This window comes from Pinus tabuliformis, chromosome 6, assembly GCF_031772625.1.
Source record: "Pinus tabuliformis cultivar Carrire ecotype Pingquan chromosome 6, CPIR1, whole genome shotgun sequence".
In the NCBI taxonomy this organism is placed as follows: Eukaryota; Viridiplantae; Streptophyta; class Pinopsida; order Pinales; family Pinaceae; genus Pinus; species Pinus tabuliformis.
Window position 1 is genome coordinate 822,990,076 of NC_142292.1, and position 16,013 is coordinate 823,006,088.

General features: G+C 37.9%; 1 protein-coding gene across 1 annotated transcript; it reads left to right on the forward strand.

Annotated features, from left to right (window-relative positions):
* The first annotated feature begins 7,741 nt into the window (after positions 1–7,741).
* On the forward strand, positions 7,742–12,171 carry LOC149261364 (coniferin beta-glucosidase). The gene is made up of 12 exons (XM_089422040.1): positions 7,742–8,151; positions 8,414–8,480; positions 8,620–8,678; positions 9,457–9,532; positions 9,661–9,732; positions 9,830–9,917; positions 10,034–10,295; positions 10,386–10,501; positions 10,887–11,139; positions 11,243–11,345; positions 11,456–11,564; positions 11,671–12,171. Exons 1-12 carry the CDS (start codon positions 8,020–8,022, stop codon positions 11,870–11,872), a joined length of 1,539 nt encoding a protein of 512 aa, XP_089278166.1. The 5' UTR covers positions 7,742–8,019; the 3' UTR covers positions 11,873–12,171.
* The last annotated feature ends 3,842 nt before the right edge of the window (positions 12,172–16,013 follow it).

Consider the following 16,013-nt stretch of genomic DNA (forward strand, 5'->3'; position numbering starts at 1 on the left):
ATATGGAATCCTGTAGAAGTAAAAGCATATTATTAGATAGGGATGTAGCGCATCCTCACAGGTCGGTTCCAAAACATAGGGACTAAAGAATGGTTCATGCTCTTAGTAGTCTATGGCCCACAAATTCCAATCGGAAAGGAAAACTTCATAAAAAATATAAGGACCCTAAACCAAATGCATGACGAAAAGCTTTGGCTGATTGTCGGTGACTTCAATATGATAAAATTGTTACAGGAGAAAAAAGGGGAGATTAGAAGGGAGGAACCCAAAATGGAACAATTTAGGTACATCCAAGAAGAGATACATATGGTGGACATCCCAACAATCAATGGAAGGTACATGTGGAACAATAGAAGAGGAGGAAATTTGGCAACTGAAAACCTAATCAACGAAGATGTTTACTACGAGGTATCCATCCTGGCATGTTTGGGTTCGAATCACTCACCAATTAGACTAGGAGTAGATATGAAACAAATGCAAACTAAGAGACCCTTCAAGTTTGAAGCATTCTGGTTAAGAGATCCGACCTTCCTTGGAAAATTGAAGGAGTGGTGGAAAGAAAGTGAGAGAGAAGGAAGAAACCTAATGCATACTTTCCAACTCTGCCTCAAAGAACTTCAAGACAAAATTAAGAAATGGAATAGGGAAGAATTTGGTAACATACAACATGAACAGGAACTACTATAGGCAAAGGTGAGGAAGGTGCAAAAACATATAATAAATGATGAAAGAACTGAAACCCTAGTAGAGGAAGAAGGACAACTGCTAAATAATCTGGAGGAAAGGAGGTAGAAGGAAGAGATCCTATGGAAACAGAAATCAAGAATTCAGTGGCTGAAGGAATTTGAAAGGAATACTATATTTTTTCACAAAAAAATGATTCAACATGGTCAGCATAATAGGATCTTCTCCTTAGTGGACCAGGAAGGGAACCGTCTCACTCAAAACAAAGATATGGAGAACTCGCTAGTCCACCACTTCCAAAATTTGCTGACAGAACCCAATATAGATAGGGATGAGAACATTACCAAAATAGATTGACATATCCCCCAATTAGTGAGTTGGAATCAGAACCTAGCCCTACTAAGGGCAATCACTCAGTTTGAGGTGGAAGACATTATCAAAGGCCTTGTGAGGAACAATGCTTCAGGCCCGGATGGGTTCACACCAGAGTTCTTTTAGGAAACTTGGTCGTTCATAGGAGAAGATATTGTGGTAATCATGGAGGAGTCTAGACACAATAAAAGAATGCATTCGGCCCTGAACTCCACTTTCCTAGCTCTTATCACCAAAATCGACCACTCGGAAGAACCGCTAGGATTCATACCAATTAACTCTCTACAATGTAATATATAAAATCATGGCCACAATAATGGTTAATCACCTCAAACCTATCCTACCTGGATTAATCTCCCAAGAGAAGACCAACTTTGTCAAAGGGAGGCAAATTGTGGATGGAATTGTTACGGCTCAAGAGGCAATCCACTCCCTGAAAAGTCAAAAATCTAAAGGTATGATGATAAAACTAGATTTATCAAAATCTTATGACTTCCTGAGTTGGAATTACCTACAAGGTATCCTAAAAGCATTTGGCTTTGATTCTAGATAGATAAGTTGGATCTCATTGATGATCTCGACCCCAGTGTTCTTAATCCTCCTCAATGGATCTCCTATGGAGGATTTCAACACAACAAGGTGGCTTAGACAAGGTGATCCAATGTCCCTGTTCTTGTTCATATTGGTTGCTGAAGGATTAGGAAGATATGTAAAAGAAAAAGTGCAAGGTGAACAATCTATAGGTCTCAAAATGTGGGGCAATGATTTGTCATTTACACATCAATAGTTTGTTGATGACATAATGATGTTTCAAGAAGCAACCCTCAAGAAAGCTAGAGCTCTGATGGAAACCTTGAACGATTTCATGAGCACCTCTCGGATGAAGATTAATAAGAATCAGTTGGAAATCTTCTTTTTCAATACTACAGCCCATCACAATCTTCTCTAGCAAAAATTATGGGTTTCCGGATAGGTAATCTCCCCTCGAAATACTTAGGTATCCTGATAAGTCTCCACCTAATCGGAGTGGAAAACTGGAAGACTCTGCTAGCGAAAATCAAAGGGAGAATGTAGAACTGGACTTTCAGAACACTGAATATGGAAATTCGACTAATATTGTTGAAAGTAGTGCTTAAGTCAATTCTTATCTACCAATTATCTAGTCGAGTTGTTCTTAAAACAATGTGTCAAGCAATGATTGACATCTTTAAGAAATTCCTATGGTAGTGGCCAAATACAAAAAAAATGGGCCCTGCTATCCTAGCATTGGCTCAGCAAGCCATTAAAAGCAAGAGGGTTGGGTCTGCGAGACCCTTATATTCTAAACTAGGTCATGCGGGCCAAGCTATGGTGGAGATAGATTCAACGAGGAACAGATCTATGGAAAGAAATATGGGGGAGAAAATATGGAATGGCACGATCGATAGAAGGAAGGCTAGGAGTCCAGGAAAACATTAAGGGATCGGCCATATGGAATTTAGCATCAGAAAATAGAGAACTGATAAGAACTCATAGTTTCTGGGAAATAATGGGAGGAGACAAAGCCAATTTCTAGAACGTGGCATGGCAACAGAGAGAAAAATTACATAATAGACCTGATCTAGGGGAAATATGCCAATTCACTAATAACCCTGCAAATCAGACAATGAAATTTTTTTGGGGCTTGAACACAGGGGAACACTAAAGAAAATGGAAGCAAAAACATGATTGGACGGATGCTCTAGAATCCATTCAGTGGGAAACATACGAGAAGATGATGAAGTCCCAGAAAATTGCGATGTCGGAAGGACCATATATAATAAGATGGGGGTCCAAAATCAAAGGGATGTTCACCATACAAGAAGGATACCACCTATAAACAGCACACCAGTAGCAATAAGGATCACCCATATGGGATTGAATCTGGAAGGATAAATTATGGCTGAAAATATCTTTCTTTCAGTGGATAACTCAGCATGCTATAACACTCACTTGGGATCAACTAAAGATAAGGGGGCTGCAGGGACCATCGGCCTGTTGTACATGTGAAGGACAATCAGAATCAATGGAACATCTAACAAATGCCTGCAGTTACAGTGAAATTCATTAGAAAAACCATGAGCATTTATTCTACCTTAGCAGCAGGGATCAAACAAGCATGAAATTAAAAATGGAAAAATGGAGAAGGAAGCCTTACCAGAATCCCATTCTGAACCGCGCCTGGAAGATATCCTTAGGATTCCTACTCTGGGTGGTGTGGAAGGAAAGAAACAAAAGAATTTTCAAAGGGGAAAAGAGAACAACAGTAGAATTATGGGGAATGATTGTCTAGAATATCATAGAAATGATCTTAGCAGAGAACTGGTACCTAGAGGATTGGGAAACCAATCCTCAGGAAGGTCAAATATTGGCAGGATTAAGCCTAAAACCCAACATGTTGAATAATAACTCTTGGAAATAGAAATCTCCTCCTAGCGATTCCCCAAATATCTTCGTGCTCCTTCAAAAAGACTTCATCAAACTTAATTTTGACGAAGCAGCAAAAGGGAACCCAGGGGCGGCTGGATCCGGAGGCGTGCTCAGAGATTCCCAAGGCAATACCATCTGTCTATTTGCTATGGATTATGGTACTGCGAGCAATAATGAAGCTAAGCTTATGCACTGAAGCGGGGGCTAGAAATTGCAAAGAGGGAAAGCTTTCAGATAATTGAGGTGGAGGGAGATTCAAAACTCGCAACAGAAATGGTAAAAAAACTATAGCAAGGAACCAATTGGGAGAAAATAAGCCAAAGTTGGAGGATGGAACGACTGGTCCAAGAAATAGGAAATCTAATACGAAGGATAGACTACATTGTCCCAATGCATGTCTTCATATCAGGTAATGTACGTGTAGACAACCTAGCCAATTGGGGGTGTAAGTAGGCAGGTAACAACCTTGATATAAGGGGCGAGGAGTTAAGTCAAATGGAAGGCATGAGAAGTCTAGAGGAAATCCTAAGAATAGATAAGGAAAAAGGAGAAAACCCCTTATCAGGTTGTGATAGGCCTTGCAAATTAGAGGAGGGAGAGGATGGTTAGTGGCCATGGCGGGCCGAGGGTGGATCTGTAGGCCAGTTGGCACAGTGGTCAGAGGGAGAAGAGGCTGGCTAGGGGCCACGAGAGATGGAAAATGGCAGTGGGGTAACGGGAAATATATGGAAGGGGTAGTCTCTCAAGTGGGCAGAGGTGAGAGAGGATGGCCAGTTGTCAAGAATGACAGAGGGAAGAAGACAAGGATAGAGGCAATGACAACTAGCAAGTGGCGAAGCAATTGTAGAAAACTCGTGGCAAGAGCAGCGGGTGGTAGGAGAGAATTAGTGATCTGCAATTATGGGAAAGTTAGTGGAACTCCATCCCCAAACTATCTTGCGGGAGAAAGGGCAGCAGGCAAAGGAAGAGATCACATGGCGAGTCCTTCGGGCACCATGCGGGGCAGGTGGATAGAAAATCAAAATTGTAATAAGGCTAGGTTGATAGGCATTCACATGCAGCAAGACAAGGTAGGACAAGTAGCTTAAGGTGGTGAAATCCAAGTGTTGGAGGACGTCGAGCAGCGCTTGGCTATCGTTTGCAAGAACTAGTATGTCCACTCTACCCTCACTCACCACTGTCTAGAAAATTTGAATTTGGAAGTAGATCACTGGATATTTCTAATGGTGTCCCCAGTTGTTTTCACTATTGAGGTCTCCCCATATTCGTGGATTTTTGATGTGTTATCTTGGGGAGAGATCGACACGCTTGTCATCTAGGGAAGGGGATTTGGGAACCTTGATCTTGGCCTCAGGGTAGATAGGTCCCTGGGTATGGATAGAAAGTTGATTCGTTCTACGGCCAGCTGGGTCATCCAAAGGGGTTTCCATTGTGTCTCTCAGAACATTTTTTATAAGTTGTTATGGTTGATAATGTGGCTCAAGAAGGAAAGTGTATCATAAATGTGCGAAAGGTTAGAAGCTTCCCTTGACTTGTTGATAGAGTTGATATTCCTCAATCCAGAGCCGAGTTTGGGCCTGGATAAGGTTCGCTGGAATAGGTACAGTAACTGGGGACGCAATTGGGGGAGGGAAACTTCTCTAAGTAGGTTTTTTCTTAGCTCCCTCGAGGGGACCCAATGGCGAAGGATAGCTCCCTCGTGGGCCGGAATAAGAATTGTAGTCTGATGGGAGATTGAGAAGCAATGTCATGCCTGTTGGGATGGCAATAATTAGGGCAAAACTGATATTGGGAATTCGGGGGGCAGGGCTAAAATTACAGTAGGGTGGAGGTGTAGGGAAGCCTCGTGGGAGCTGATTAGTTGGGCTCTTCAAATTCTCATGGGAAGCAACCAGGACGATGGGGAGGTCACTACCCTTCAAAACTCTATGGAGGGAGCAGGGAATAAGGTTGTAAATGGGGTTTATCACAATTTTGAGGGCACAGAGCAGATGAAAACATTCGTGCCAGAGAAGTCTCTCCCAGAATGGGGAAGCTTTTGGGGATTCCCAAAACAAGGGAAGCCAAGTCTCAGGTTGAGTATCCAAACAAGAACAGAAGGAAAGAAGTCAATTTCATTACCAACTCACAGAGAACAAATTTCTATGAGTCCACTATGGTTAATTTGATGATGACTTACAATGTTGTATTCCTGGTTTCTGTTATAGGTAGCCTAAAAATCAGAGTGCATAGAACTCCAGAGACTTGACACTTAAACCGTGCTCCAGCCCTGGTACAAGTGCGCCGCTTGGAAAGGGAAGAAAAAAGAAGAAAGGAGAATTGGATGGCGAAGGAAGGTAACCAACCGGGAAGGAAAGGAAACAGAGGACCGGGAAAGGTCAGAAAAAAGATGAAAGGATTGGAACCCACTTCAAGCAAAGGTCCACGCAAAAGAGGTAGGAAAACAGGGAAGGAGAGTATTTAGAACCTGATTAACACATACTACGTAGGAACCCCGCCTGCGTTGAAAGTTGTAATCTCTGAATGGGAAAGAGAACTAAACACTGACATTGAAAATCAAGAGATCGAGGCAGAGGAATGGGAAACAATTGTCAAAGACCCAGGGAATACCAGAGGACGCCAAATGTTGTTTCGCCAAACTATCCAACAATATTGGGTCATGAAAAACATCCTGGCCCGCGCCATGACAACCTATAAGGAAAGAGAAGACCCGGAGGAGGATAGACGAGCTGAGCCAAGTATGAAGGACCTGCAAAGGGAGATACAATCTGTCCAAATGCAATTGTATAACAACAACCTCACTGTGAACAAGATTGAACAGAGCCTTTAGAATATGATGAGAAGTGAAGTTTCGGGTTCAAGCGCGAAAGCCCTAGCCGCTATGGATTCTTTAGATGAATGAAGCAAATGAGTCAGTATAATTTTGTCTATATGACGGCTAACATTTACTTTTTAGCAAGAATTATATAGTTGATAAAGTTGTCACTGTTACTTGGATGGTAAGAAAAAATCTTTTTAAATTTTGGACAGCTTTCAATGCACAGAGTACAGACCTCATTTCCTACTAGCCTCAACCTACAATTTTATTAAAATCATACTTGTTTTCATGAAATATCAACAAAAAAATCCTACCAAACTTTAAAAAAACAATATAATCTGACATTATAATGGTTCATCTTCAAAAAATTTGTGAGTTTGTAAAATAAATAATACGGTCAAAAGAACTATAAACAAAAAAACAACGAACTTATAAAAATAATTAAGTGATGTTAACACATTCAATCTCAACGCTTTACCGACAAAATTTAAAACTTACAAGGCCTATTACTATAATTACATGTATCTTAGGCATTAGCCAATCCCAATGAGAATTTTGAAAATGATTTAAATATCTTTATATCTCTTGGGCATATGTACTATAGGACTCATTAAAAATATTTTTTTCATTATAATGGAGGTCACGTAGGACAATCTATCAAATCATGTTTCCAACCTTTCCGACTGCCAAATTTATAAAGCCATCGCGTAAAACAACGCTAACTGCAAAGAATCTTTGGACAGATGAAAAGTGTTCCCCACGAACTTAAACTCAAGCAATTGGAGATCGATATGACATTCCTGAAAGCTCTACTATATCTTTAAATGCTATCAGATAGTAACTATACAGAGATCCTTTTATTTTTTTTTAAAGATAAAGTGAGCGATGACGAGGGAACTTAACGGCAATTCCTATTTCAATAAATGCGAGGGGAATAGGGGTGGAAATAGGAATTGCCCTCAACACTCGAGAAGTACAACAATCATTCTCGCCATTAGCTTTGAAAAAAAAAAATTGAAAATGATGTTTACTGGCAAAAGCATTCCCTGCAATAAAAAAAATTGGAATAATTTTTATGAGTATCATCTTCAATGTTCCAGATTTCATTTTAAGAAAAGTGATATTCAGTGGCGCGGGGTGATGCCTGTATTGCGTCGATTCGTGCATTTATTGGTAGAGATTGAGACTCAGAAGTTTGTCTTGCATATAAAGACATGGCACCTTATCTTTTTATTGGTAGGGTAGTGGATCCCATTCAACAACCCTTAAAATGCACGCCTTTGTCTTTGCAGGATAAAGAAATAGTAAGAAAATTTTGCGTGCCGATGACTCAACTCGTCGATCTCATTACATCCGTCGACAAAAACATCGCATCAATCCAAGACGATGCTGCCACGTCCCCAATGACTGTTGTCTACCCACTTTTCAGCTTGGCTTCATGGACTTCAAACCTGTTTAGCTACGGTGCACTTAAATCCCTGATCAACCTTCACGTTTTCTCTGCAGAGAAAGACATTATTTGGACCTGAAAATATCAATTTCAAAGAAATTCCAGAGGGATAACGTGGGATCCTTACCATTACCAACAACCCACCATTCCGCCCTGGCGAGCTCAGGCATCTTTTGATTCTATTTAACCATTAATTCATCTGGGCAGTTGCGATTCTGTACAATTCGATCGCTCCATTTTAGCAGACATGGAGGTGTCTGTATTGATGTGGGTACTGCTCTTCTATTCCTTATTAGGTTTTCAAGTGACGACAGCTAGGCTGGACAGGAACAGCTTCCCCTCAGATTTCATGTTCGGCACAGCGTCTTCAGCGTATCAGGTATGAACAGAAACCAGTCTGAGAAGTTTTTCTAATTTCTGGTGGTTCAATCTCTGGTAGGACTATGTACCCCTGAGAGCTGCTCAGGCGTATTTAGCAAAAAAAATTAAGTGAGAAAAATATAATTGCTTATCCAATCCAGTCGAGTTTTCATTACAGTCGAGATCCAGTCGAGTTTTCATTACAGTCGAGTTTTCGTTAGTGTTTAGTGTTTAATCGAGTTTTTATTAGTGTTTGCTTTGACTCTTGACATGTCCCTCAGTATGAAGGAGCAGTCCGAGAAGATGGCAAGGGTCCTAGCACATGGGACGCCTTAACACATATGCCTGGTATGTGCCCAGTATCTCACAGTTTTATATTAGCCTCAAACTAGTAATTGACATACTGAACATATATTGAACATGATATGGTAAGTTAGGGAGAAGGAATTTGACGGATTTTGCAAAATACTTGTGCGATGATGGACAGGTAGAATAAAAGATAGCAGCAATGGAGACGTGGCAGCCGACCAATATCACAGATATATGGTAAGGGCGGAACCGGCAGTGTAATTGTTATAGGTTTTGGAGTTTTTTTTGGTATATCTATTTCTGGTTTTGCAGATTTTTTAATTGGGATGGGTTGGAATCATATATTTTATTCTGCAAAATCTGAGTGGTTGTGCATATTTTTATGGTTGCAAAAATCTGAGTGGTGGTGCATATTTTTATGGTTGGGATTATATTGTCAGAAATTATATTGTAGATTTTTTAAAATCTGAGTGTTATAAGTATTTAAAAGAAAAAATATATATTCAAAAACACATTTTAAATAATACAAAGCAACACTATTATTTTAGATTTCTGTATTCAACACCATTATTTTAGATTTTTGTATTCAAGTTTCTGTGATCAATTAAGCAAAGTTTTTTGGTACAAATCACATAAGAGAAATTTTGGGCCAAGGCTTTTGGAACCAACAATCTGGTCCTTATGATGAACCACACTTGTTGGTTCAAAACTCAATGGCCAAAAATTAATCTTATGTGATTTCTACCGAAAGACTTTGCTTAATCTGATCCTTATGATGAACCACACTTGGCCAAAAATTTCTCATATGTAATTTCTACCCAAAAAAAACTTTACTTAACACCATTATCTATTATCTAGGTAGATATTATCTATCTAAATATTGTAAAACAATATCTATGCACTGTAAAACAAACCATAGTTGCCATCAACGTTATTATCTTAATGGGCATTGTATTAACGAACAATAGGTGTAATCACATTCATCTGAGAGATTGTGTTCACATAAATGAAACAGGAAGATATCGAGCTTATGGCTTCACTTGGACTAGATGCCTATAGATTCTCCATATCCTGGTCTCGAATCCTTCCAGGTAAATTATGCCCCCAGTAATGCTAAACATATGAACTATGAATAAGTTATACTGGAATCTCAAATGTGATCAGTGAAAATTATACTTTTGAATTTGTACTTTGTCTGATGGTTATCTTCTGGCCTCAGAAGGAAGAGGTGAAATTAACATGGCTGGGATTGAATATTACAATAATCTGATTGACGCTCTTCTGCAAAATGGTAGGCACTGCAAGGCTGTGCAATTTTATTACTGTTTATACAATAAATTGTTCGATTTGGTATCGCTTAATGTTGTTTAATTCCTAATTGCTTTCAGGGATCCAGCCGTTCGTGACATTGTTCCATTTCGATCTTCCCAAAGCACTTGAAGACTCCTATGGGGGATGGCTGAGTCCTCAAATAATGTAAATGCAACCTATGCATATAAATTTCACATTAAACATTTTAACTAACAAAATTTCACAACAGTATGTTGCTGCCTTTGCCATGCGCTGATTTCTGCTATTATTTTGGTGTGCAGTAACGACTTCGAAGCCTATGCAGAGATTTGCTTCCGGGCATTCGGCGACCGTGTCAAATATTGGGCGACAGTGAATGAGCCAAATCTGTTTGTGCCGTTGGGATACACCGTCGGAATATTTCCACCGACGAGGTGTGCTGCCCCTCACGCCAATTCTTTGTGCATAACAGGGAATTGCTCGTCAGCAGAGCCATATCTAGCTGCACATCACGTTTTGCTCGCCCACACAGCTGCAGTGGAGAAATATAGGGAGAAATATCAGGTCAGGAATCTTTTCACGCACTTACAATAACGCCAAATATTGTGAATATAGTTTGTCAAATTTGAATCAGAGCGGAGCATTTGTGTGCAGAAAATTCAAGGAGGATCTATAGGGTTAGTTATGAGCGCGCCGTGGTACGAACCCTTGGAAGATTCTCCAGAAGAGAGATCAGCTGTTGACAGAATTTTATCCTTCAATCTCCGATGGTGAGTGCCATGACTTTGAGTTATACCCTCGTCTGTGTAAAATTAATGTATCCCTTGTGATAGCAAAGGCTAATGGGAATAGATTGTGGTTTTTTTTAGAGATCATTAGGAATTTTCACAGTAGAATATGAATTTTGTCGAGCTTTCGAATCCTAATATGAATTATTTTTCAAATCCCAAAGTAGAATATGAATTTTGTAGAGATTTAGAATCCAAAAAAATTCCACCATCAGGACCAACCTGGACCAAATTCATATTCTATATTCTACTGTGGAAACGTCCACAAAAATTCATATTCTACCGTGGAAAATCCGAATGATCTCTCTCAAAAAGGCTAATGGGATTTCATATTAATTGTTGAAATTAATTTCTACACGGTTTGCAGGTTTTTGGATCCAATTGTTTTTGGAGATTATCCACAAGAAATGCGTGAAAGATTAGGATCGCGCTTACCCTCCATATCCTCGGAACTATCTGCGAAACTTCGGGGATCGTTCGACTATATGGGTATTAATCACTATACAACCTTATATGCAACAAGCACTCCTCCCCTTTCCCCCGACAACACGCAATATTTATATCCAGACTCCAGGGTTTATCTGACTGGAGAGCGCCACGGAGTCTCCATCGGAGAACGGGTATGAATATCCAGTCCTTGACCTCTTTAATTTTTTTGGTGATTTTTGCAGTACAGTTTGGCCAATGGCTCATGCAATTCCTCCATTTTTATATGATTCCCAGACAGCGATGGATGGTTTGTTTGTGGTACCTCATGGAATTCAGAAAATCGTGGAGTATGTAAAAGAATTCTATGACAACCCGATTATTATTATCACAGAGAACGGTAAAAAATTTATGTAAATATCTCAGAGGATTTGTTTTTCTATAAGAACTGAGCCGAAGGTTGTCAAACCCTAGTATGTACTTATCTTATCTCTCTGTTTTGCCTTCTAGGCTATCCAGAGTCTGAGGAATCCTCGTCGACTCTGCAAGAAAATCTAAACGATGTGAGGAGAATAAGGTTTCATGGAGATTGTTTGAGTTATCTTACTGCAGCAATCAAGTAAGATCAAATTTTCACGATTTTCATTATCTTGCTATTGGCCTTTACTGAATTTCATTTGTTTAACTGATTAAACTGATGACCATTTATGCGTGTGTTAACACAGAAATGGCTCAGATGTTCGAGGGTACTTTGTGTGGTCTCTTCTGGATAATTTTGAGTGGGCATTTGGGTATACCATTAGATTTGGTCTTTATCACGTGGATTTCATTTCTGATCAAAAGAGGTATCCCAAGCTCTCGGCTCAATGGTTGAGGCAATTTCTTCAGCACGACGATCAGGGAAGTGTTAGAAGCAGCAGCATTTAGACTGCGTTGTCTATTTGCTAATCAAAGCGCACACTTTCCTGCAACTCTACCCAAAATCCTGCAAGCAAATATGTTGTGTTTGGATCTATCCACCGTGACACACATTACAAAGAAATCATCGATCTATTCCAAAATGCAGAAAACCCCATTCAGATGTTCGAGGGAATTGCAGAGTAAGAACATTGAAAAAAAACAAAAAAGTTGCACGATATGCGACATGTGTCTATCTAAATCGTTGTACTATCCTATATCTTTTTAAAAATTACTATGCATATATTAAAGAGCTCATAATTTTATATTTTATATCTATTGAGATGACCAATTTGACAGTTTTTGGTTCAATATATTTATCTGAAGTTACTTGTGTCCCATTGACATAACTTTTGCTTCAAGATATCTATATGAAGTTAGTTTTGTACGAAAAAGGTCTTGATATTTTAAACCCAATGGGACACGACTGTGAGAATGGGACATAACTTTTGCTTCAAGATATCTATATGAACTTAGTTTTGTACGAAAAAGGTCTTGATATTTTATACCCAATGGGACACGACTGTGAGATCGACATTGTCTTTATTGCTTTAGTTAGATGAGAAAAGAAGGGCATCTTAATGAAAGGTTCAATTAAATGATATGAATCAATTAAAGTCGTCATAGCAATTTAAATAAAGAACGAATATAAGAGTGTACCTGTCGTTTAACTATATTCATTGGTTACTTCCAGGTTTTAGATCAAAATTAAAGGGTACTCAATATTTATTTTAAAACATTTAATAACATGATAATGCATGTAAATTGCAAAGAATTTTTAATAAAATATTATATTAATATACGCATTTTGATATATAGATATATATAATATTTGTTTTTTCTTTCCAGTATATTTAAAATTTTCAACCTTGTTTATCCAAATTTTAATAAATTTTATATAAAAATAAATATAATTATAAACTTTATATAATAAAAAAATATAATTATATATTTTAATTATAATTATTTTTTAATATTTAATAATTCATATAAATTACAGTAAATATTTTTTATTGTATAAAATTAAAACGAAATATTTTTTAATATTTAAATATTTATGATGGTTAGTGATATCTATTTCATTAAAATATGGAATTTAAATTTATAATATTTTCTTAATTCTTAATAATTTATATTTATTTTAGACTATTTTTCATAACATAATACTTGTTGAAGCTATTCTAATTCTATTCTACTTCGAAGAATTTCATAACATCATCATAAAACCAAGTTATCATATTGTTGCATTCATCATCTTCTTAAACTAATTAAACTTTTAGTTAATCAATAAACTACAAATTGAAAAAACATCACATTTTGCAAATATACACAATTATTTATTTAGCCCAACTCTCTAGTGTTAATTTTTATTACATGGATGAAATCACCAAATTTTGGCTCTATCATAATCCCCAAATTTTGGGTAGCTTGGCCCTATGCTACAATCCTTGTACATTGGAATTACGATTATACTCAGAAGGAGGGTGAGTTTGTATAAAAACTAGTTTACAGTTTTAAAACAACTCAACATATAATGCATTAAAAACATGAGCAACCCATGAGAACACGAGATGTACATGGAAACCCTTAAAGGGAGAAAACCACAGAACTTATTTGAATAATTCTTGTAGGAACTAGCCTATTGTTACATCAATTTATTGCCACCTACTAGAAGGAGACTCAAATCCCATGATTTACAAGAACCAAACAAATTAAGACACCAATCCCGTCATTTAAAGTCACCAACCTAAAGGAGACACCAATCCTTTTTGCATTCCTTATGATCTATTTTTCTTTGTTCTTTAAAATATTGATATGATATTTACAATTCTATACATCGCTCTCTGCTTTGTACTACACATCTTTGCCACTACACCTTTTTCATTATAGAACTAGTTTATGTCATAGATTAAGCTATCTTACTTAATGCAACACTTTTTTCACTTCGGTACTCAACTTCATCTTTACAACATTAATATATACTTCTTTCATGTCATAGACTTCATTACCTCGAAATTATTTTATGGATAGGTTCGTTTCACAAGCTACACATGTTCTTCTCACTCAATTTTCATACTTCTTCATGCTTATCTCCATAGACTTCAAACTTCATCATCTCTACATCAAATTTTTCATTCTTCTTTTTTTCACCTCTACTTAAGACTTTCAAACTAAGTTATTTATAGGAAACATGGTTTGACCATGACCAAAACATCATTGAAATGTGATCTAAGATGCCAATAAGTCTTGGAGCTTCATCTAGTGATAATATTGTGAGCTGCATGAGAAAGCTTGGGATGGAACTGTTGAAAATAGCAGCAAGAGATGCTAAAATAGAAGTGCTAAAAATAGCACTGCTATAAATAGCAGTTTGGGTACCAGTGCTAGATTGAGCAACAGGGAATGAAAAATGGAAGTGTTAAAAATAACATTGCTATTCTTAACAGTTCGAGATAGATTCCTATTTTAGTTAGTCCCTTGACTAAAATAGGAGGTAAAATTCGAATTTGAACTTAACAGTTGTTTGAAAATAAATTAATTAATTCACCATGAGTTAATTAGTTGGGAAAAATCAAACATGAAGACTATGTGAGGACATGCAACAGTTTCTCTATTAATTGAGGAATTTATCCATCAGTTAAAGAGATAAGGATGAGTTGTAATTTCAGTTGTAATTAGTTGGCTCAGTTAATTGAGTCAAGTCTAGTTAGATTGATTTAAACGGTTTGTTTAAATTAATGTGAGTTCAGTTAGTTAATGCATGCTTGCATATAACTGTTTCACTTCAGGTAACTGAATATTCTCTCATGAATAACTCATGCATGTCAATTCAGATAGAGACCCAGTTGAGATCAGAGGAGGGACAGTGTACTATCAGTTGAATGGATTTTTCTTATAAAGGAAGATCATCCATGGAGAAGGATTTATCTCCTTCAGGATTGCATAGTTAGATCAGAGGTTAGTGAGTGTGTGAAGAGGCCAATTCACACAAGTGGCTACACTGGACCCCAAGGAAAATTGCACAAAGAAATAGGAGACTTGGAGGGCAGAGGAGAAGGTGGAGAGGCCTTGGACTGTCTATGAGCAGTAGAGGGATTACAGAGAGAGCATGATAGCTTGTGAGATGATTCTTTTTGTAATCTGAACTATATTTCCACTTGTATGATAATGCAGAGTTGGGGTTTTAGGCTGAAGCTTTCCCCGAGTTATTTCTTATGTGTTATGTGTGATTGCTTCTCATTCTCAGTTATATGTGTTATCATTGATCATGCTCAAATTGATTAAGCTTCCGCAAAGTGTTGTAGAAGTAGATCTTGTATTGTGTTTTAGTATATTACATAATCTATTGATCTACAGTGGGAATTTCTACATGGTATCAGAGCAAACGTGATCAAGGAAGAACAATATACAAGAAGGGACAAGTTCGAAGCTTGTGATTCCTAAATATAGAAATCGAGTTCTTATCACATCTCTATTTCACCTATGGCATTCAATGGTTTAAGACTCGAATATGCCCTTGATGGAAGTTCGAATTATATAGCCTGGAAGGATCACATGGAAGCAGTATTGGAGGATAACGGTCTAAAGGACTTCATTGATCAAGAATTCCCCAAGCCCACTGATGCTATTCAAATCGCGAAATGGAAAACGTGTGTGGCTAGAGCAAGGAGAATCCTTCTAGAGGGAGTTCAAGACCACATAGTCTTGAGTCTCCATGGGAAGGAGACACCATTTTCAATGTGGAAAAAAATGAAAGATCTATATCAGAATAACAGCGATCAAAGGAAGCTAGATCTGAAAGACAAGTTTTGGAAGATCAAGTGTGAAAAGGGCGACACGATCTCTACATATTTGAACAAGCTCACCACCTGCAAGGATGAGCTTGGAAGTGTAGGGATCACGACAACGAATGATGACATGGTGGGTCTTGCACTCCTCGGTCTTCCTAAGAGCTGGCATAGCTACCAAGACTTGGTTAATGGAAGAAAGAAACTGCCAGATTGGGAACGACTTTGGTCAGATCTGATACAGGAGGAGATAAGAAGATGCACCAGAGATGAATCCTCATCGAAGCAAGATGATGAGGAAAATCTAGCCTTAGCGAGTAGGG

What these genes read in the sequence shown, in the direction of transcription:
- LOC149261364 (XM_089422040.1), top strand. Translation starts at nt 8,020, where the DNA reads ATGGAGGTGTCTGTATTGATGTGGGTACTGCTCTTCTATTCCTTATTA. An exon ending in TGACGCTCTTCTGCAAAATG is followed by an intron (nt 9,733 to 9,829) that starts GTAGGCACTGCA and finishes AATTGCTTTCAG; the next exon opens with GGATCCAGCCGTTCGTGACA. An exon ending in TGGCTGAGTCCTCAAATAAT is followed by an intron (nt 9,918 to 10,033) that starts GTAAATGCAACC and finishes TTTGGTGTGCAG; the next exon opens with TAACGACTTCGAAGCCTATG.